Source organism: Cyprinodon variegatus, unplaced genomic scaffold (assembly GCF_000732505.1).
Source record: "Cyprinodon variegatus isolate N-32 unplaced genomic scaffold, C_variegatus-1.0 Scaffold1326, whole genome shotgun sequence".
Lineage (NCBI taxonomy): Eukaryota > Metazoa > Chordata > Actinopteri > Cyprinodontiformes > Cyprinodontidae > Cyprinodon > Cyprinodon variegatus.
Genome location: NW_015151779.1, coordinates 16,003 through 38,697, shown reverse-complemented (window position 1 = coordinate 38,697; position 22,695 = coordinate 16,003). Strand labels below are relative to the sequence as shown.

The following is a 22,695-nucleotide window of genomic DNA, read 5'->3' as shown; positions in this document are numbered from 1 at the left end:
GAAGCGTACTCGTGACGTCACCACACGCCCGGCTCGTCTAGAGCTGTATTTCACCTCCTGTTATTAATAGTCTCTAGATAATAATTAATTATTCCTTTTTTATATTGTGGGGGAATAATAATGAATACAGTCGGATAAAAACTAATCAAATGAACATTTTGCCAAATAAAACAGAAAACTGCGGACGGGCAGCGGTTAGCCCTGGCTGCCGTTAGCCTCGGAGGTCCGCTGGTTGCCGCGGTCCTCTCAACTTCGCAAAAAGTTTTTTTAAATTACACATTAAATCGGTAAGTAGACCATATGATGATGCTTTAAAGTATAATATTCTCGCCTCAAATGATTTTAAAACGTACTTTTATTGAACAACAGCAACAGAAAAGAGAACTTTTAACTTTCAATGGCGCGCTGCTGCCGCAGTGCATGCTGGGACAGCTGTCATTTTCAAGAACAGACAAGTCTGCTCTGATGCATGCTGGGTAAAGAGGGAGGGGCGAGAACAATATCCGTGGACTTTGTCTGTTCTCTGTGTGCTGTTCTTGTGAATTGGAACAGTACAGGCTGATGCTGATGAGGTTTCCCAAGCACATGAGAGCGCACAAGTTCACATATTGAGAAACGGCCACAGGTTACTAGCCTCGTGAGACCATCCTGATCTCACGAGCTTTCAAGGTTTCACTCGCTAATCAGTCTGGAGACTCTCCGTTAAATAAAATTTGGAGCCGTTCACCAAACGAACGTCCAATCAGCGTTGGCTCTGAGGCGGGTTGAGATGTGACGCAACGAGAAGCGCGACAGTTCAGTCTAAAGAACATGGCGGCTTCAGCCGATGAAACTAGCTTTAGCGTGGCTATCGAGCAAAGAAGAGCAAAACACTGCTCTGAAGGCTTTTCTCAGAGGAAAAGATGTTTTTGCTCTTCTCCCGACTGGTTTCGGCAAGAGTAGCCTGGCTTGTGGTTGTGTTTTCGTCGTCGCTCTGTTAGTACGTCATATGCTTCATTGATCTGATTGGTTTATTTGGCCCGTCTATCACCAACATAGGCCAATCAGCTAACCAGTATTTTCGCCCCTTCCCAAAATTACTTCAATGGAAGGTTTCCAGATGGATATGTGGAGCAAATCCATCTGGAGGAGTCAGGTTAACAGGCTACATCAGCGAAGCTAATTTAGCTAGTGCTTCTGATTAGGGTTGAAACGATTGATCAGATTACACATGATCGAATGAATGTTGAAATAATCATCAACTAATTCAGTAATCAGTTAATCGTTAACTGGAGGATAGAGAGACTAAAACGTGACTTTAGCTCACAGACTGACCCACTTAGAGCCGCAACTCTACCAAAATTGTAAAAAAAAAATATCTTGGTTCAATTTCATAAAAACTCTTCTTTGCTATCCGATTGTTGATTAATTAAAGAAATTATCGAGAGATTAATCAATTTGCAAAATAATGGTTGGTTGCAGGCCTACTTCTGATATTTCTCTCAGTAGAACGTTTCTTTTCAATATGTCTGCATCTTATAGTAGAATAAGCGATAATTCCCTTGTGGTTATTAATCATAATATCTGACTGTGCAGAGATGTGCTGAATCAGAACAACTCTTTTAATCACTGACGTCTCTTTATTAAATGTTATTATTATAGTTTATTTAATGGATTAAAAGTGACCAGAGCAGTTTTCTGTCATTTTCATTACTAAACATGCTGAAGTTTATTTAAACTCAGTCAGTCTGTTTTTTCAGATTTTTTTTAGAAGGGCACTGTTGTAAAATCTATGCTTTGTAAGGTTCAGCAAAATGCAAAAATGTTTCAACTGATATTCGCAAGTCCAAAAAATTGCAGGTGACTTTGTGGCAAAGACAAGCTCCCCCTCAAACCACGTCTTCTGCTCTGCTGGTAATATTGTCAACCACCTGCAAACGCTGCTAAACCAAATAAAGAATGACATACTTGGTTGTTATATTTTTTTTTGTCCAAAATATGTAAGAGTCGTCCAGTGGAAAAATCTTTTCCAGTTGTTTTGACTGTTATGAGGCATTTTTGACCATTATTCATTTATTTATGTGAATGAGCAAAATTGAACAGACTGAAAACTGGAGCAGTGATTTTTTTTTTCTTTTAAGGAAAGCGCACAGCTTCACTGGAGGAGAGAATTTCCCTTCCTTATGTTCTTTTTTTGTTTAATTTCAATTTTTTTATGTTAAAGTCAAGACAGCTGCAGTCTGTGTCTGCCATTTACAGCGTAAGGTTTTCTTTTTTGCTGTTTTTCTTTTTTGTCATGGGCTTCTTCTTAATCCAAAAAAGAAGAAAATCCCTCTTAATAAACGATTGCTAAAGGACTGAGTCTATCATCAATTGTCTATAGATTAATCTAATCACCCAACCTTAGTGCTTTTAGACACTATTCTTTCCTTTTACCCAAAATTAAATGACCATTAAAAGCTATTCAATGACCTTCAGTTTGATTATAGTTTGGAGCAAGAAGGTCTCAGCTTGGAGATGATTTGGACCTAAATCACAGAAATCATTTCTTTCCTGCCGTCAAAAAGAAAGCCTGACGTTCTGGATGCATTCAAAGCAGGACGTCAAATGGAAATGCTCTCTTGTATCAGTTGCCGTCCCAGAATAGGACCAACTGTGTCTGAATGATCTGTCTGGGTTTAATGAACTTGTTTTTGTTTGATATTTTTCCCTAGATGCTGGCCTTCTTTCAGACCATGTTCACCTTTTATCACCAGGGATTCGAGCTTGCCAAGGACTTTGACCACTATAAAAGAGCGCTGCAGATCAATATTCAGAATGTAAGAAAAAAACACATTTCCTGGATGAACAAATGATTTCAGTTGCTCTCGAAGGAAGCTCCGCCTCCATCACAAACAAACATAAAATATAGAAAGCTATTCCTTTTCTCCTGTTAGTTAGCTTCAACTGGTTATTTACTCTTTGGACTTTCAGAACAAGTTTATTGGAGAATTTAGTTTTTTTTTTCTGAAAAACCTGTGCATGCTTTTCCAATACGTGGGCCTCCTGATAGGAGGGTCATCACTGAGCCACTTCCTGGAGTGTGTCTTTGCTTCCTGTCCCTCCCAGACAAGGAGTCGATTCGAGGGCACGCGGTCAGAGGTGCATGAGCTGATGAAGCGGATCAAAGACACCCCCCACGAGTACCGCCAGACCAGCCCCATCAGCTTTGAAGGTTACCTCTACGTGCAGGAAAAACGTAAGAGATGGGTGAAGCACGTGTTGATTTCCCTTTCTATTCATACATATTCGGGAGATTTCTCATGTCAGAACAGTCAAACTTCAGTTATTTTAAGCAGGATTTTATATTATAGTTAACCCTTTAATCATTAGTGGTGAAGTGGAATGAAAATAAACCTTTTTATGGATGGAAATCTGAAAAGTGTGGTGTGCATTTGCCACCTTTTTGTGTTTTTGCTGCAGTTTTGCATCTGAGAAACATGATTGTTTGGTAATTATTGGTCTAAACCCCAGCATTTAGAGTTTGTGTCTATGTGGATGATGTTCTCCTTAGTGAGGCCGCTCATTTGGCCTCATCAAACCTGAACAGCTTCCGTCACTTTGAGGAAGCAGCCGACCAAACGGTGAAATGCCTGTGATTGGCTACTTTTTAGGAAATCTGGCCTCTTGACAGGACGGTTTACTTCCTAGTTGTAGCTAATAACATTAGCAATGCATCTTCAAGCTCATCACTGTTCTTTTCAAGAGTTGAACTCTGACTTCATGTCCAGCACCTCCGTCATCTGCAATCAGCAACCTGAGTCCACTTTGACATCCTGCCCAAATTGATTGCAGTGCTAAAAGATTTCCTTATTTGTCAAACCAGAGCCAGAGTATAACTTCACATAATGCTTGACATTCCTCATGTTAGGGAAGAAAGTGCTTCTTGTAGGAGTTGTCATAAAATACAACTTGTTTCTCGTAATTTTAGGGCTTTATTCTCTTAATATTATGGCTTTATTGTTGTAATTTTATGACTATTCTCATTGTGACTTTCTCTCGTAATATTATGACTTTATTCTCGTAATTTTACGACTTTGTTCTCCTAATTTTACAACTTTATTATCGTAATTTTATTACTTTATTCTCATAATTTTATGACTTTATTTTCGAAACAGAAGAAAAAATACCTCTTGTCTGGCTCTATTACTCTTTCGTACAAAGTCATGTCTGTGATAAACGCTATAAACTAAAAGTTATTCAATGATGACTACAATTTTTAACTCCTTAAGAGAAAAGTAGCCAAATTAAAATAAAGAAAAGTTGATATGAGGGCAAAGAAACATTCCACCAACGATTGGTAGAAGACTACAGATGCATAAAAAGCAAGAGAGCAGAAACGGAGCATGAACTCATAGTTGTGATGGATTTGGGGTCTCATGGTGCTGAATTTGTGTTTATAAAATGTAAAAAAAGTAGTTTTTGTGCTTGTGTTGTAAATAAAACTGTGCATATGTGATTTATTATTTCAAACATAGACATTAGCTAAAAACAAGCAGCTGCTGTCACTGTGCAGATCAGCTGTTAAATGAGCCGTTCTCAAAAATGAACCCGCCGATCAGAAACAGTGGCGTAATGTTTACTGAGGAGGCGCAGCGTGGTCACCGCAGGTGCTTCCTGCTTTATATAGAAAGATGGCTGCTTACTTTGAGGACATTGAGGGGCTGCTGCTCAGACATGCATGAATCAGGTGAAATATTACACTCTAAGGCAATCCGAGGGAGCTAGAATGTTTTAAAACGGAAAAGTAATATTAAAATAAATTATATAAATGATTTAAAACAGAAAATATGTGTTAATAACTAGAATTTCTCCCAACAGATCTGTATAGTGTGCTGACATAAACAACTTTGATCAGTGAATTATTATTTTTTTTTAAACGGTCTCATAAAAGTAAATATCAACAATATATAACAGACATTTCACATTTCCCCCAGTTTCTGAATGCAGCAGCAGTGAATATTTTTTTCAGGCACCTAAATGGTCACCAGGCCCACTCTGATTGCAGAGCTTACAGCAGTTTGAAAAAAGAATCTGAAACGAAAAAATGAAGAAACTTAAATGTTTTTTTTTCAATTTCTAATCTTTTTTTTTTTTCCTGCCCTGGTTAGAAAACTTTAACACTCCTGGATTAATGTTGTCTGATTTGTTAAGGACCCCCTCCCTTCGGTTCAAGCTGGGTCAAGCGCTACTGTACGTTTGTGAAGGAGCAGAAGATCCTGCACATGGTGACTTTTGACCACCGATCCGGTGGAAAGATTGTGAGTGATCACAGCTCTGCCTCCATCTGTAAAACGTTTCCTCCATAACAGCCGTTCTTATTGTAAATGATAAACACGTTTCAGGGGGAGACGGAGTCCGTCACGCTCAAGTCCTGCGTCCGCAAACCAACAGACATGTTGGACAGGAGGTTCTGCTTTGACCTGGACATAACAGACAGGTTTGTTATCAGTTTAAATTCTCTGGAAGAGCAACTTTAGGAAGGGAAACTTGTTTTTTATCACTTTATCAGATTAATGGCACCATTTCCTCCTCTTGTGGCCAAACAGTAGGAAACATCCAATATCCATAGAGCTCATATAAAATTACTCCAACATGAAGAGGTCACCTCCTCACATCACCACATCCTGGACTGCAGAGTGTAGAGCTTATCCCAACCTGCAGGACCAAATCAATCCTGTCAGACAGTCGTGACAGTGGATATTTAAACCATATGGAGGCTCTGAGAGGGCGTAGTAAATTCTGTGTGTCTTTCTGCTCTGTAACTACGGTTTGTCTCATGCTAACGTAGCATAATTCTCCCTCAGGCCCGGGACGGTGCTGACTGTTCAGGCCCTGTCAGAGGATGACCACAAGCTGTGGATGCAGGCCATGGGTGGGAAGGAGCCTGTGAGTCACACACAGCAAAACCGGCTGGGTTTAACCATCCATCCAACCAACAAACCAACTAACTATCCATTCATCCATTCATTCATCCATCATTTCAAACATCTGTCAGTCCATCCAGGAAGAATTCTTAGAAGAATTCAACTTTTTTGTCATTACATTGTCACAAGTACTGAGCAACTAAATGAACTCTCTGCATTGAACCCATCCCCTTGGGGAGCAGTGGGATTAAAGGAATAGTACACCCAAAACATGATTAGCCTTCATTTTCTACTCACCCCCATGCTGAACAACACTCTGGAGTACTTTTTTGATATCTCAAATGCATCTGGAGATCTGGGAGGCTTCTTGCTGTCTGCTGACATTCAAATAATGGAGGTCTATGGCGCTCGAGGCAGAAAGGTCCATAAAAGTCCACAAAAAACGTGTCAATATTCCTCCATACTGCTCGTCCAATGTATTCCAAGTGTCCTGAGTGGGTAGCATCCAGAATTTACTCGAAACGAAGTCTTTTAGAATGTTTTTAGAGCATAAACAGTAGTGTATAGGATTTCCTGAAAGCGCGTTCACGAGTCTACGGAAACCGCGGCAGACCAAACCAGATGAAAGTGCGCATTCAGCTCGGCAAAGAACTCATGCTCTTCCTCAACACTGAAGTCCTCAGACATTTTTCTTTCGTTGTTTCTTTCTTTGCACAGGTAAACAGCACATTTCTTCTTCTACGCTTGCATTATTGGCAGAACAGGCGCTGAATGCGCACTTTCATCTGGTTTGGTCTGCCGCGGTTTCCGTAGACTCGTGAACTCGTAGGCGCGCGCTTTCAGGAAATCCTATACACTACTGTTTATGCTCTAAAAACATTCTAAATGACTTCGTTTCGAGTAAATTCTGGATGCTACCCACTCAGGAAACCACTAGGCTGCCACTCCCCTGAGCTGTTTTTGTTGCTTTTACAAATATTGGCAACATTTAGAGATAATGAATATTGATTAGATTTCAATCATAATCATCTAAATTAACAGAGGAGAGCAGAAACTGCATCTGATCTATGCATTTCTTTAAGTCATTAACTATTAAGATGAACCTGCATAACCAGTTTAGTTTATAACATTTTTTTTATAACTTTTTTCCAGACTGGTTATCTTGGAGTGACTCTGTCTAAAGAAAGAGGAAGTAAGTTCTCAGCAGCTCTGAAGTCTGTAACATGGAGCAAAATGATCTTTTTAATCTCCTGTTTTCTCCACATGTAGTCGATGCCCAGTTGGATGAAATGGGTTTAACTTTTGTGAAGAATTCAATCATTGCTATTGAGACCAGAGGTGAGTGTCAAACATCTTGAAATCATAATAGAACAGGTTTCATCTGGATAACTTTAGCCTAGAAAATCTGCATCCGTCATCAATCCAACAAATGATTAATTAGATCATTTATTCACATGTTAAATTGAACTATGATTATTATAACTGAATAAACATTAGAAATATTCTAGGAAATGTCAGTAACACTTAAGTACTGAGTAAATAAATACCGTAATTTTTAGACTATAAGCCGCACCTGAATATAAGCTGCAGAAGCTAAATTGCTTGATTTGCACCGGACTCTAAGCTTCAGGTTTTTTATTTTTAATTACCATATGGTTCGTGCACAGAGAGGATTGTCGGGAAAGAGGCAACTGTTTGGGGAACCTATTTATTATTTCTATCGGTACGTTTGTTTTCCAATTAGGGTGTCACACAAAATGTCTTGCGCTTGCAATGTCCGTCTTTCTCGCTGTTGTTCTGTCTCGTACAGTAGAAGTAGAAGTCTGCTTCCGGAGGACCTCCGCATTCCCGCGCGCGCGGCTTCTTGTGTGTTGAAGCAAATGTGACGTCAACATGGTGGATGGTAAAATCCATAGATTTAGGTATTACCCTAGTGGCCGTTAGCTGTAAACGTCCATAGATAAGCCGCAAGGTCGAAAAATGGGGGAAATGTCGTGGCTTATAGTCCAAAAATTACAGTATTCCTGATTCTGTCTTCCAACAATCCTTCAGGAAATCATAAAAACTTCAGCTAGACCCAAATATCTGATCGGTTAACCTGCCCTGTGTCAATCAGCAGGTTAATATAGTTAACCCTTTAAAGCCTGGACCATGAAATACTTGATAGAAAATGTAATTTTTGAAAAAAAAAAATATAAAGATGTCAATGTCATTGAACTTTTTGACAAATTAAATAAAAAAAACATTTCCTATAAGTTAAATTAGATCATTTATTTGCATGAATTTTGATACGTTAGGCATTTCTGTATCATCCTTTACGTTTTCCGTTCACTACAAGTGTCTGATTCTTTAAGTACGCGGTTTTTAAGAACAAATATATCAAACTGATGATGCAGAGGTATCAGAAACTCGCATATCAAATATGATCCACTTGGCTTTAAACAACAGGTCAGTTGGTAGATCAGCAGTGCTATAAAGCAGATGGATCATGTAGAATCCACTTATTTATCTGTCAAATAAGAACATTTTCATTTATTTCCATATGTTTTCTTTCTATATAGTTTGGTTCATATTTTTCAATGCATTTCATTTTGTCTATAGCCTAAAGTGCCGTTTATAAACAAACATTTACTTATTTATTTAAATAACAGTTACTTTTTTTTCTTGATTCTGTTTGTTTGTTTGAAGCAACTTCTTTTTTGATTGATTTTGATTTCTATCAAATAAAACCTTTTCAATCAAAGAAAAGCAGTGTTCAAATGTATTTTTTTTTAGTCTCAAATATATTTTTGCATTTAAAGACTTTTTTTCTTTGATTGAAAAGTTTTTTTTACATTGAAGTGAAGATTTTCTTAATTAAAAATATATTTTTTGATTGAAGCAACCTTTTTTTTGATTGAATAATAAAGAAACAAATCTACCTTCATAGAGCCGAGCCAGTTCGGGGTTTGTAATTATTGGCAGCCAGGTTTTTGGTGGGTGTAATGGGTCTATTTGTACACAAGGGGGCAGACTTTCTCCAGCTATAAGCAAGCGTTATGTGAACAGGTGCAGCAAGCAGCTTGGATGTTCAAATTATGTAAAACATTTTAGTCACATAGTTTGCTTTTTCTCTTTTTTTATATATTTTAGAGCAGTTTTGTTTATTTAGTCTAATGACAAAAATTTTGTTTATTTAAATAATTTCTCTTTATGTTCTGATTAGTCTTTCCCTGTTATTCATTAGGCATTAATGACCAAGGTCTGTACAGAGTTGGGGGAGTAAGCTCCAAGGTCCAGAAGCTTCTGTCATTGATGATCGGTGAGTGACATCATGTTTCATCTCTTTAGTCTGCAGATGGTTTTCTTTTTCTTTTGAATAAAAGCTGAAGTTTTCCTGCTGATTGTTGTTTGTTGGAGGCTTTTATAAAAACATGAGCTAATCTTAAACACTCGTCTTTAAAGCAACTAGTAGCAGAGTCCCTCCCGGTCACCCAGACCCTGTTCGGCTCACTTATTGATATTCCTCAGCCTGTTTGGGTTCTGCCCATCAACACCCCACTAAGCCAGCCTCTCCTGCCCTCATGACAGGCTCATTCTGTCAGCTGCCTTTCTCAATCACCTTTATGCCTCTCACTTGTCTGTATTCCCTTTCAACCAACCTCTTACCTTGTCCTCTGTCCTTTCTGTAGCTCTCTGTCGGCGCTGTGGTATCCTGCTGTCTCCAGCAGACACCAGCTCGCTTTCAGCTCTGTGTTCGGAATGACAACGAACTCAGGCAGCCGCCAGACTGTCTCAGCTTCGTCTCTCAAACCCTCCAGTCTGCCAACCTGCCGATTCATGCTGTAGACACCATTAACACTTTGCTGCAGAAACTTTGACGATAATCAGACTGTAAAAGTTCCCAAAGTTTTGAGCCCCAGTCTTGGTTTTCCAGTGCTGCATAGATTGTTGTTGGAGAGGGGAAATTATTCTATAATTGTGTCCATCTTTTCCAGAGTCGGTAAATAAACACAGTTTACACCAAGCAGCTCCTTCTGAGTGTGTGAAGGAAGCTTTAGACCCCAAACAATGACCTGAGCTTCTTCCACCATCCCGTTTCATCTTAGTCATAAATGTGTCTCACTGTTCATTAGAAAACAGGAAGGTAAGCGGCCGCTTTGGATGGACAGGCAGTAGTATGGTGGGAGGGAACGAGTCAGGGTGAGCTGTGCTGCACAGAAACTGGATGGAAACCTTTTACAGCATCAGCCTATAAAGGCAGCAGAACCTCACCTTCTTTAGTTAAGAGTAAAAGTCTCCCACATGACGACCAGTTATAAGGCTCCCGGCATCAGCGTAGAATAATCTGATTCAGGTGTCAATGGTCTAATAGAACTGCACGTATTGAGCACTTTTCTGTTATCCTTATCCGGACCGGGTTGTTGGAGCCTTTTCATTTCAGATCTGCATTAATCATGGAGATTCAAGATGTCAGAAAACCCACCTGATAGACTGTGTGTACAGTGGCATGATAGGAAGGTCCCTGCGGGTTTAATCTGCTCCAGATCCATGATGAGTCTGTTTTTCCATCACATCCAGAAGGTGCTTCGATCCAGAGCTGCTGAGCGCCGCACCCATTCACCGCCAACAGCCGCTGTCCTGTTGGAATCAGTGTGTAACAGCTTGTAGAGCTGACAGTCATCGGCATAGAGTGTAAACACCAAACAGGTTTTAAAAAGCCTTAAATTTCAGTGTGCGAGTGTGTGCGTGAATGGATGAATTACTCAATGTAGTGTAAAGTGCTTTGGTCAAGTCCTAAGACTTGAAAAAGCACTATATAAATACAGCCCATTTTCTATTTTAAATCTACATAAAAATATAACCTTAAAGGAATCGTGAGTAGTGAAATATGTTGACCTAAATGTTATGTAATTTTTCTATTAATTAAAAAATTTTGATATGCAACTACGGTAATTTTTGGACTATAAGCCGCACCGGACTATAAGCCGCAGGTTTTTTATGTTTACACACAAACTGTCTTGCACTCGCAATGTCCGTCTTTCTCACTGTCGTTCTGTCTCGTACCACTCGCGGTAGAAGTCTGCTTCCAGAGGACCTCCGCATTCCCGCGTGCGGCTACCGTACTTGTGTGTTGAAGCAAATGTGACGTCAACATGGTGGATGGTAAAATCCATAGATTTAGGTATTACCCTAGTGGCCGTTAGCTGTAAAAGTCCATAGATAAGCAGCATTGTTATATAAGCTGCAAGGTCGAAAAATGGGGAAAAAGTCGCGGCTTATAGTCCGAAAATTACAGTATATCAAAGATTATATATCCTTTGTTAGATTATTTTAACCCCTGAAGGTCTGCATTTTTTCACCTCCCCAGTGCATGCTGGGTAAACGATGATCAGGTCTGATTGGACTGAAACCTACAGAGTAAACACAGGAAGGCTTACAGTAGCAGAGCTGTTTTTTAAAGTTTTGCATTTGGTGTAAATTCAGACTCATCCTTTCTGCCTCCGTCGCTCATTAATCTGAGCAGAGAGCTGCTGTTCACTGAGGGACGGAGTTTTCTGGGAACTGGAACGACGACAGAATTTTTCTAAAGTTCAGGTACAGAAAAGATGTTGATGGAGAGCTGGGATGGTTCAGCAGTAGCCTCGTTAGTGAGCAGTGATCTTTAAAACCCACTGCCTGATTGGGCATCCATCAGAACTCTGTAGCAGATTACAGTTAATCTACTCTTCCTTTAGCAAATCAAAAGTAACTCAAAGTTAATCGGTTTCCAAAATGGCTTGTTGATTCCAAAGGGAAACTAGACACAGTAATAACTGTTTCTTTTTGGGGTTTTTTACCAGTTGTTTTAGGTGTTGGTAGCTGTAGGGAGAGAGGATCTTGCTAATCAGCCCGTCTTTCAGACTGAAGACATTTGTTCTTTAACAGTCTGAACAGAGCTGCCATCTCTATCAGCCTGCTGCGCTTCTTTAAGTACAAGTAGTTGGACTTCCTTCTGGAACTCATTAGTTAACATTTTGTGTTTCTGTAAACTGTTGTAGACCTTTATTTCTTGTTTGGTTTTACATTTGGGATGGGACTGATCCTGCAACTGTCTGGTTATTTACCTCAGTCCAGCTCAGGAAGTCTCCTTCAGCTCCTCCGCTGACCAGACCTGCTTTGTTTCCCACTCAAAGCTTCCTTCTGACTCACTGCGTTTCCACATCTTCACTAATTCATGAGTTTTCTTGAGGTATGACTGCAGCTCCCTGAAACTCCAGCACTGCACACCTCTGAAGTCCCCGTGGATTCAGACAAGCAGAAAGGGATTAATTAAACTTATAATGAGTGTAGAACTAGCTGCTCTCTACAAAGCTGCAGCTTCTCCCCTCATCTGCTGGGAAAACCGTCGGTCCCCCGAGCCGCTAACAATGCTTTTATCCTCAGATGACTAATTACGTGTTCATATTTATATTACATGTTTGGAAGCTCTGCTCTGGCCATTAAATAGGCCAGCTAGCCCTCTGTGTATCGTATGAACAGAATAGTTTCTCTGCTCCTCGGATAAGTGAGGCTAAAGTAAAGATTTGCTGAATGTTTTGTTTAGATGAGAAGAGTAACGAAGTGGATCTCTCAGCCAGTGAAGACTGGGACGTCAAGACGATAACCAGTGCGCTGAAGCTCTACCTGAGGTGAGACTGAAACACGCCGACTTTAAACCACTGCACTCATGCAGGGGAGCTTATTCTGAATAAGTGCTCAAATGATTCATCAAATGAATCATTTTGATTAATCATTGAAATAACCAGCTACTAATTTGTTCTGAGTAACAGGAGACGGACCAAAATCTGCCATTTGATGAAAGAATAACCTCCTCACTGTTGTGATAAAAAGACAAAAAATATAAACCTTTTCCATTTCAGAATAAAAATAACAAAAGATACATTAAATAAATTGATTAAAAATTATCAAAATTATCATGAATACAAAATGTAAGATGAATTAAAAACAAATTAATCAAAAAAACACATGGCTGATATAGCTACAAATCTAAATCGTTTTTTTTTTTCTACTTTCAACCAAATCCAATTTTTTCTCTTTTTTTTATCCCCATTTCTCATCAGTGTCATGGTATAAAAGGACATAAATGACCTTTCAAAATGATACCATATATCAGTCATCCGCTTCGGGAAGCGTCCTTTATCTTTAACAAGTGATTAAAATGTAACTCAGAATGTTTCTAGCTGGTGGTATCACACAATATATTAGTTATAAATAAATATCTATGATCAAAAAGCGATGAACTGATGTCACCCTGAGCTATGGAAGCCTAAGGAGGCCAAAGTTTGGGGGTTAAATTTAGATTTTTCAAAAAATTTTATCTATATAAACTACAAAATCAGTTAATCTATAAATCACCCTGCCTTAATATAGATATATAAGTGTAAATAGACACTTATAGACGGATAGAAAAAAGGTTTATGTACATATATTTTTTTTACATGTTTTGCCATTTATAACTCATTTAAAATGTGCAAAACAGTTTTCACATTTTTCACCATTTATGTAGAAATGGCAATTCCCTAAAAATTCCTTTTTTTGTTATTAATCTTTAATTAATTTCAATTAATTAATCAAAACCCTAATAAATAGATGATTACTGAAATAACTGATTGCTGATCCCAGTGAAACTCTTTAGCTGAATTGAATTCTAACAGGAATTGGTTTCCGTTAACGATCTAGTCCTCTCTGTGTCTCTGATTACAGCCTCAAATCTTACATGTCTTTGCTCTACTTTAAATTCTTCCTCAGCCTAAAATTTTCTCAGTTTTTGTTTTAGCTTCAGTTCCTTCTGCTTTTACTAGTTATTGTTAAGATTAATCAAATGCCTTTTCCATCCTAAAATTAATCAGGTGGAGGTTTGTTGAGCTTTGCTCCTGCAGCAGAAAGTACTGTGAAAGTACTCAAACTTACAAAGTATACATATTCTGTAGTAAATAGATTCTAATTGATAGATGGATGTTGAACATTTTCCTGTTTGTGTTCATCAGTGATCATACTGCATTTTATACTGCATAAATGTGCAGGTCCGACATATGGAGGGGCACTTTTCATATGAGGAGCAAAAGTTAGAAAATCAAAATGTTTGGGAAATGTTTGCTTATAAAAATGCTACCAGGCAGGTAAACTTTTATAGTCCAAAACAACATCTATTATTTTATATTAAGTACAACTTCAAGGGAGGATAATTATTTAACCTTTCACTGTCGTACAGTTTATCTGAAACATCAAAGCTCAGCGTTGCTTGGTATTAATTAACCTGTTATTAGGAGGCTTTGATGTCCTTTTCATTTTAAGGAGGCCAGTGTTGGGAGTTACTTTAAGCAGTTAAAATGTCGAGGCGAGTATATCTTCATTGGTGCAGATCGAGCGTCTGCATGTGATTGATGTACCGTAATGTTCTCAGATTGAGGATTTTAGCCTGGGCTCAGTTTGGATGCCCAATGGCAGATTTAGATCTGATCAGTAATCTGATTACATGTGCAGCGGCATCGGGGATGTAGAGAGGAAAAGCTGAAGCACCATTTCACGGGCGGATCTGTCAGATACTAATTTGAGGAAAGCAGCCTGTATGTTAGCAAAGATGGAAGGTAGGAAACCACGCTAACATAGTGTAGATCTACAATCATGTGATTCCTCCATCAGATCGACTTTGGCTTTCTTCATGGTTATACTGCATATTTTAGGTCTTGGGGTTCTTATCAAAACCAGAAATCTTTAGGAAAATTTATGATGTATGTAAAAAATGGACGCTGGTTGTATCAAAGCGTCTCCATGTTCTCTGGGTTTCAAAGATCACGTTGGGTTTCCAGCCACAGGGTGATGTTAACTGCAAATGGTGACTTTATTTGGACTTCAGGGTGAAATCTACCAGACCTTGTAAAATCTCTGCAGGGATGTTTAGTGCACTCTAAATACTTTATGCACTTTATTACATGAAAAGGGAGACCTTTGGATCTGACTTCTAACCTGAATTTGTTGCATCTTCTGTTGTATATTTACCTTTTTACGTCCACCCCATAACTCCCACACATTCCTGCAGCTTTAAGCACAGCATTAATGCTTCATAAAGCAGATTCAAGATACTTTAACCTCAGCTACATAAGGAAGGAAATAATAAACAGGAAATGCTTTTATTGGTGGAAGATAATCTGTGTTCGGAGGCTAGAAAAGAGAAGTGAGTTCAGTTTTTTATTTCTTTTTGTAGCTCCTGCTCTAAAACCCTGTTCCTCAGTTACGTCGAAAAGCTTAGAAGGTTCAATCCTGGTTGATAAAACTCAACGTTTATAAACGGCATTGTTTCAATGGTTTATTTAAAGGTACAGTAGTATTTAAAAGTTTCACTAAAACTAAATTTCTCAATCTGAACATTTTTACTTAAAAATAAAATAAACAAGTGCTACTAATATTACTACTAATATCAATACCTGTAACATTTAATAGATTTATGGAAATGAATTCTGTGATTTAATTTTAAATTAATTGAACTCAGTTTATTTATATAGCACCAATTCACAACACACATCTTCTCAAGGCTGTGAGAGGTTTTCTATCTAAGGAAAATCACTTGATTGCATCGACTCATCGACTCCAAGGCAATCCCTCACACCAAGCATACTTGTAGTGACAGTGTAGAGGAAAAACTCCCTTTTAACAGGAAGAAATATCCAGCAGATTCAGGCTCGGTGTGAGCGGCCATCTGCTGAGACCGCCCTGGGTTAAAAGGAGACAGAAGCAGAGATAGCAAAAAGAAGCAGAGATACTAAAGGCAACTGTTCAAATCACACAGCCAGGCAGATGAGCTCCGAGCCAGCTCCCATGTCAGAGGATGAAAGAGAGCACACACAGTTAGACACAGTCAGAGAAACAGGTCTACACTAAAAAACAGGCGAAGCTCCAACATCTATAACACATTTTTACACCACTGTGTTGCTTTAGGTCCATTTTCTCTCAGCAAAAACTGTCTGCATGGAGTCAAATTTATTTAATTTTGTTGCAAAGAACGAATTTGGTAAATGGAAATTTAAAAGAAAAAAACAAAAAGGCCATTATAGATATAAGAATGGGATCTGGAAAATGCAATTTGGAGTAATGCAATTTTCAAAACTCTATCTGGAAAAACTAAGATTTGAAAAGCATAACATGAAAAGTAAATATGGAAAAAAAAATGTTAAAAAATCAATCAGAGAAAACGGCTTGCTTTTTTTGGAACAAAATTCTCCCCGTATTTCTGCCGCTGGTCCAGCTAAATTATGAACTTACCGTCAGATGAACTCTGTCATATCTGCTCACGCAGCTTGTTCCTTAATCCTGGGCTGGTCACATTCATTGCTGTGTGCAGACAGATAAAAAAAACAATGTGCCAGCTATTCCTGTGCTCATTTCTTCTTCTCTTCTCCCTTGTTGCCCTGCCACCTTGTTGAAGGAGCCTACCGGAGCCATTGATGACCTATGGACTGTATAAGGAGTTCATCAGCCCTGCAAGTAAGTGTCCTCAGTCCAGTGGTTAGGATGAGAACTGCAGATGGCCAAGATGTCAAATCACAAAAATAGGATCATTGATTCTCCATCTTTAGTGGTGAATAAATGCTTTAGGATTTCAACTAGAGGACAAATACAAGAAAATTACAGCTGCCTGCTTCTACTGCTGCTACAGCCATTACCGCTAATACTGCTAGTGTTACTACTAGTGTTAAACTAGAGGACAGTTAAAAGAAAGATATATTAGACTGGAACTATTACTGTTGCTGCTACTTCTACCATTACTGCTACTTCTGCTGCTACTAGGGCTGCTACTACTGCTAATGCCATTACCGCTAATACTGCTAGTGTTACTACTAGTGCTGCTGCTGTTGCTACTATTATTACTACTACAACTTCTGCTACTACCGTTACTGCTACTACTGCTAGTGTTTACTACTGCTAATACTACTAGTGCTGCTGCTACTGCTAATACTACTGCTGCTTCTAATACGACTGCTACTGCTACAACTGCTGGTGGTAACTACTCCTACTGCTAGGAGTACTACTGTTACTGTTACTACTGTTACTACTGTTACTACTGCATCAACTGCTACTACTACTATTTACTGCTACGACTGCTACTGCTACTGTTACTACTAGAGGTGAGTATTGGCATGAGTGTTGTGATTCGATACATGTCGCGATACTTATACAATATTATCACAATATTGCAGTATCACTATATATTGCCATATTTTCCCCAGCTATCAAAATCAAATGATGAGATAAAACAGCAAGTGCTGTATATTTTCATCAGAAAATATTGATTAGGTATTATTATCCATGTTGTTTGGGGTTTTCTTCCACTGTGACTGCCTCAAATACAGATTTGGTGCTGCACGCACAGTTAAAGGGCTGCACAGCGCTTTCTGCCAGAGTGGTGGTGCAGAGGTAGCCCATTTTCCCATCAATGTTTTAATGTAACCATTTTTTTTTTTAATCGATACTAAGAAGTGAAAGATCGATATTATATTGGTCAGCCGAATATCACGATATATCGCCAAAACGATTATTTCCCACACCCCTAGTTACTACTGCGTGTACTGCAGCTGCCACTGCTACTACTACTGTTACTGATTCTGTAGCAGATATTTCCCAAGGAAGTCGGACGCTTGAGCTTGATGTGTCGCTTAGTGTCGCTGGTGAATGTGGAATAGAATAAACCAGAAGTTGAAGATAAACCGATGCATCAACCAGCTGATAATTTTTGCCAATATTAGCATTTTCTTTTCATTATTATGTATAGTAACATGTGTGATTATAGTAACATGTTTTTTTAAGTGGAAATGTGGAGAAAAAAAAAAACAAGATTTTTAAATTAAAATTTCAGAAATAAAACTTTAAAAAAAGGGGTTTTAGTTCAAAAAGTTTTAGAGAGCTTGCAGAACCTACTGATGAGACAGCAAATGGATGCATGTATCGACCGGTTCTGAAACATGGAAAAAATGTAAACATAAGCCAAAACTACCATCTGGCCGATGTGTCGTTTTACCTCTAATGGCAACAGTTTGGGCATTTTCTAATAAACTGATTTGGGGTGAAAACAAATATTACAAAATTAAATCAAAACGACATTAACAATGAATAGCAGATGGATTGAGCGGCAATGCTTGCACCTTATGTGAATGTACTGATCTATGAACGGGTGCAAGTATCTGCAGACAACAGTAATATCTACCAGACGATGCATCGCTCTGTTTCTTATTCATTTTCACTTTAAAACATAAGTTGACTAATTCTTGATAACAGGCTTATAGAGGTTTTAGATGAAAGATTTTTCCCTGTTGTAGAAAAGGTGCTTTTCTGTCCCGCCCACCACCTACCTTTTGCATAAATCTGCTTTAAAGCGAGCCAAACTTGAGTCTTACTGCAACAAGTGCTGTAATTGGATCAGGTTGATGTTTTTATCAGGAGCTCGCAATGCCCTTATAACGATGGGGGGTTGGTAAAACCGGATTAGCAAAGAATTTAGTATTTATCTTTTTGACGGGTGACAGCATCCATAAGAAGCTTTCTCCTCATGTTTAAATCCTGGTGGTTCCCATAGTAATGATATTTAGCGTGTCTGTGTGTGCTGCTGCGTGGGCGCTCAGATGCTCGCGTGTGAGGAAATGTTTAAGACATGATCTGGAAGGGATTTTTATTTTTTTTTTTCCTCCGCAACCTTTTTTTTTTTTTACATGATAGCGACAGCAGCGTGGAGCAGTCTCCCCTGCCAGCAACGTGGACTCTGCTGCCAAATTCAGACAAGTTCAACTCATCACACCTCTCTGCTCAAACAGGAAGCCGTCTTCTTGTAATCTGTAGACTTGTGCAGCGAGGCGGCTTATGCCACCTGATATGGGGCCTGAAAAGTTTGCTTCAATCCAAGGTGTCCACATTCGTTAGGATCCATATTTGGGGATTTCTTGTTTTTATCTAAGTGATAAAAGTTTATGTTGTGATTCGTTTGCTTTGACTTTCCGGTGAAATCTGTTGGCGCTGCTCTGATCTTCAGCGCTTCATCGAATCGCCCATTTGAAGCTGAACATTTGATCTGAGCCGTTTTTGTTTTCTGTGTTTGAATAGAGGGCGGCAGTCCCGAGTCTCGCATCCAAGCCGTCCACTGCCTGGTCCACAAACTACCGGAGAAGAATCGACTTGTCCTCGGGCTGCTCATGAAGCATCTGGCCAAGTGAGTGGTCAGAGTTCAGCCAATCTCCGCCTCCTCTCTCTCGCTTTCCCTCTCTCTGCTCTTCATGTCTGTCTCCTCGTTCTCACTCCACATGCTTTTTCTCTCCATCTCCCTCACTCCCACTCTCTTCACTCCCCCTTCCCTGCTGTCACTCCATCTCTTCCTTGTCTACTCTTTGCTTGCTAACAAATTAGACTTTTTTTTTTTGCCTTTTCTTGAGCATTTTCCATGCAGGAGGAGAATTAAACCAGTTTATTGTACCTGTTTGAAAAATTGAAGCTTTTTCTGGACAGACCTCGAATAAGCATCAGTTATTTAGCATTTGGACAAAAGGAAAGATTTAGGAAATAATGTTAAACAACATTACAAGGTTTTACCTCAGCAAGCTTTATATAAACTAAATATGAGCAAATTGAAGATAAGTAAATAATCCCTCTTCCCCGAGGCAGTGGAAGTCTGGGGAATCTTATTTCAGAGAAAACCCACTGCAGAATCAGGCTCTGCTTAAAAAAAAAAAGGCAGCTCTATTGAAACTGAATTTGGATTATCCAGCGTGAAATTCTCCAGACTGGAGACTTGAATTTTTTTATTTTTTTTTCTGAAGTTGGCGTGTGTGCGTGTCCTGCAGGGGAAGGAAGCAAAGCCAGAATTTCACACTCCTATCTGAAATGGTTGCAGAGATATTATAAATGTGAGTTGTCACCAATGTTCTAGTCTTCAAAGAGACCCTTTGAAGCTATTTAAACTGTCTCTCTGCAGCTGCGACACCTATCATCTTGTTGTGAGTGTGAAATCTCCTCACATGTCCAGATAACTAGAAGTTAAGGTTTTCCTCCTCTCGATTGACCACCGAGCCGCCCTACTTTTAAACGAGAAGCCTTCCGACATATTCATCTTTAAAATTCTCCAACCATGTCGTTCCTCCCAAAAGTATTCACACCTCATTGAACATTTAGGCGCAGTAAGCGGAGTGGAGGCCTAGTGGTTAAAGCATAGAGCTTGAAATGTTGATGTTCTGAGTTTGAGCCCCATTCCTACAGACTGCCACTCCGAGTCTCTGAGCAAGACCCTTAACCCCACACTGCTCCCTGGGGGCCCCACGATGGCAGCCCACTGCTCCCCGAGGGGATGGGTTAAATGCACAGGTACATTTCTCCAATGTGAGATCAATAAAGTTAAATTATAATTATTTCTTCATCTTTGTTTTGAAGGGACAAAACTAAAAGCATTGTTCCAATGACAGATGCCATATAGCTAATTGCTAAATTGCAGACTTGAGCTGCAATAAATAAAAAGATGTTTAAATAAAAATGGACAAAAGAATAAGAACAATAAAACAATTTAAATAGATTTTCACAAACTCTTTTTAAGCTGTTTTTTTATTTTTTTATTTTAATGCCAAATCTCTTTGAGCTGGGGTATTTCAAATCTATGACAGAAAAGTCACTCCATTTTAGGGTTGTCAAAAGTATCGATACTCAAAAAAGTATCGATACTGAAACGTTGTATCCGGATACAATACTCATTTTCAAAAGTATCGAGTACCAGTCGCACCTAAACAGTCATTCATCTAAAGTGCAGAATAGAGGAAAATGCACTTTCAGAACACTGTGATTGAATCATTTTCTGCACTTTTCAGTTTCAGACTTTTTTTGTAACAGTTGCAGCTGCTGAGAATTATTTTTGTTTCTTAACCGGTTTGGCTAGTGTCATTGTTATGTGTGCAAAGCGTAGCCAAGTAAGGAAAACTTAATTTTAATTTTGTAAGTTTTTTATCAAGCTTGCTAAATACTGTGCACAGCAAACAACCTCAAAATATTGTTCTTATTGTTTATTGTATTTATTTATTTATTGTATTTTAATTATCAAAATATTTCTGTTGAAATTTTATCCTTGTGGTATCGAAAATGGTATCGAGTATCGAATATTTTCCTTAGTATCGGTATCGAGTTGAAAAGTTTAGTATCGTGACAACCCTACTCCATTTACCTCTGTATTTACCTCACTAGTTTGTCTGGAGCCTTCTCTGGAGTTTTTACAAACCCATAAATATGGTTGTCATCAGCGTAGAGCTGGAACACCATATTGGTCCAGATGGTTTGGAGATCATTTGTATAAAGATGGAATAAAATGGGGCCTGGGATGCAGCGTGGTTTGATCTTCATTTTAAATTTCTCCATTAATTTTTACACACGGTGTCCTTGACTCCATTGATTGTTTGCTAACTGAAAGCAATTTCTGTCAAATATTTAGGTCTAAGGCAGACTGTTTTGGATGTAAAATATTTTGTACACATGAGCAATTAACCCTTTCCTTTAAAACCTTTTAAACCATCAAGAGAAATTAAATTTGTTTGTAGTCCTGGTCTGCAACTTTAAAAATTGGACTTAATAGTCTTTGCTTTTTACTTTTTTGAACTTTTTCACTGGAGATTAATAATATAACCAGGTGGGTTAAGGGCCCAGACCAGGAATTTCAGTCTTATTTTAGAACGACGAACTTCCATGTATCTTAATGGGATTTTTGTGCAACAGGTCAGCAGAAAGGAGTGGATAGTTGCACTCTGACCTTTCAGAAAGAGTAGCAAGAACAAAGAGCTCCCTCTGCAGGCTGCAGGTAGGGGATGAAGCTGCATTGTTCAGCTGAGAAAACTAACCCTCAGCACCCCCTCCCCACAGTCACACATGGCAGTGGCAGCATTATGCTGCGGGGGAAGCTTTTGTGGGGATATTCAGAATATCCAAAAGGTCAGAGTTAGTGTTATGTGCGTTCAGATTGTTTTCATCCAGACCAACCAAATATGAGCTCTTTTCAGAAGAAGAAAGAGCTAAAATCTGCTGACGGAGGCGTTAAAGGACTGGAGGGTGGATTAAACATGCACACTGAAGGAATCCACTTTTTATTTATGCTCCATAAAATTTGCTTTTAGTTCACTTAAAATCCCTTCACCTGTAAGATCAAACTCGGCCCAAAGTTAGGTTAAATACATATTCTGGTGAATATGGCTTTTTTATTTTTATCAAATTATGTTGCTTTTAGTTCCTTTCAGAAAGTTCTGATTCCTCAGAATCTACACAGAAATGCTGTTCCTACACCGTTCTGCCCCTTAATGCTGATTTGTGTCGCTCTCGTCCCTCAGTGTGGCGATGCACAGCAAACAGAACCTGATGACCGTCGCCAACCTGGGCGTTGTGTTTGGGCCCACGCTCATGAGGCCGCAGGAGGACACAGTCGCTGCCATCATGGATCTCAAGTTCCAAAACATTGTTGTGGAAATCCTCATCGAGCACCATGAGAAGGTAACCAGCTGAGCGTCTACAACACCTCAGGCTTTAACTTCTTTTATGGGACGATACTTAAAGCTGGGCATACACTGTGCGATTTTCGGGGCGATTTTCGAATCGTACGAGAATTTTTCGATTGGGCCGACTTTCAGTCTGATTGTGAGTCGTGTACTGTACTGGTGATTGCGAGCGACAATCAGCCTCTCACGACCACCTCCCGATCAGGAATCATGAGGTCGGGAAAAAGTCAAACATGTTTGATTTTCTCCCGACTGTCGTGGGCAAATCGCTCAGGCCGCAAACAAGGATT

At 39.1% G+C, this 22,695-nt stretch overlaps 1 protein-coding gene across 2 annotated transcripts in view; it reads left to right on the top strand.

Moving 5' to 3' along the window:
- The window catches only part of arhgap10 (Rho GTPase activating protein 10), a 63,961-nt gene that overhangs the window by 33,903 nt on the left and 7,363 nt on the right, over nucleotides 1–22,695 (top strand). For both annotated transcript variants that reach the window (XM_015402258.1, XM_015402259.1), the window contains exons 7-18: nucleotides 2,694–2,798; nucleotides 3,088–3,217; nucleotides 5,173–5,279; nucleotides 5,364–5,458; nucleotides 5,826–5,907; nucleotides 7,038–7,077; nucleotides 7,155–7,223; nucleotides 9,112–9,186; nucleotides 12,451–12,535; nucleotides 16,330–16,388; nucleotides 18,996–19,101; nucleotides 22,241–22,400. In XM_015402258.1, coding sequence (XP_015257744.1) covers nucleotides 2,694–2,798; nucleotides 3,088–3,217; nucleotides 5,173–5,279; nucleotides 5,364–5,458; nucleotides 5,826–5,907; nucleotides 7,038–7,077; nucleotides 7,155–7,223; nucleotides 9,112–9,186; nucleotides 12,451–12,535; nucleotides 16,330–16,388; nucleotides 18,996–19,101; nucleotides 22,241–22,400 — 1,113 coding nt within the window. The remainder of the gene's footprint in view (nucleotides 1–2,693; nucleotides 2,799–3,087; nucleotides 3,218–5,172; nucleotides 5,280–5,363; nucleotides 5,459–5,825; nucleotides 5,908–7,037; nucleotides 7,078–7,154; nucleotides 7,224–9,111; nucleotides 9,187–12,450; nucleotides 12,536–16,329; nucleotides 16,389–18,995; nucleotides 19,102–22,240; nucleotides 22,401–22,695) is intronic.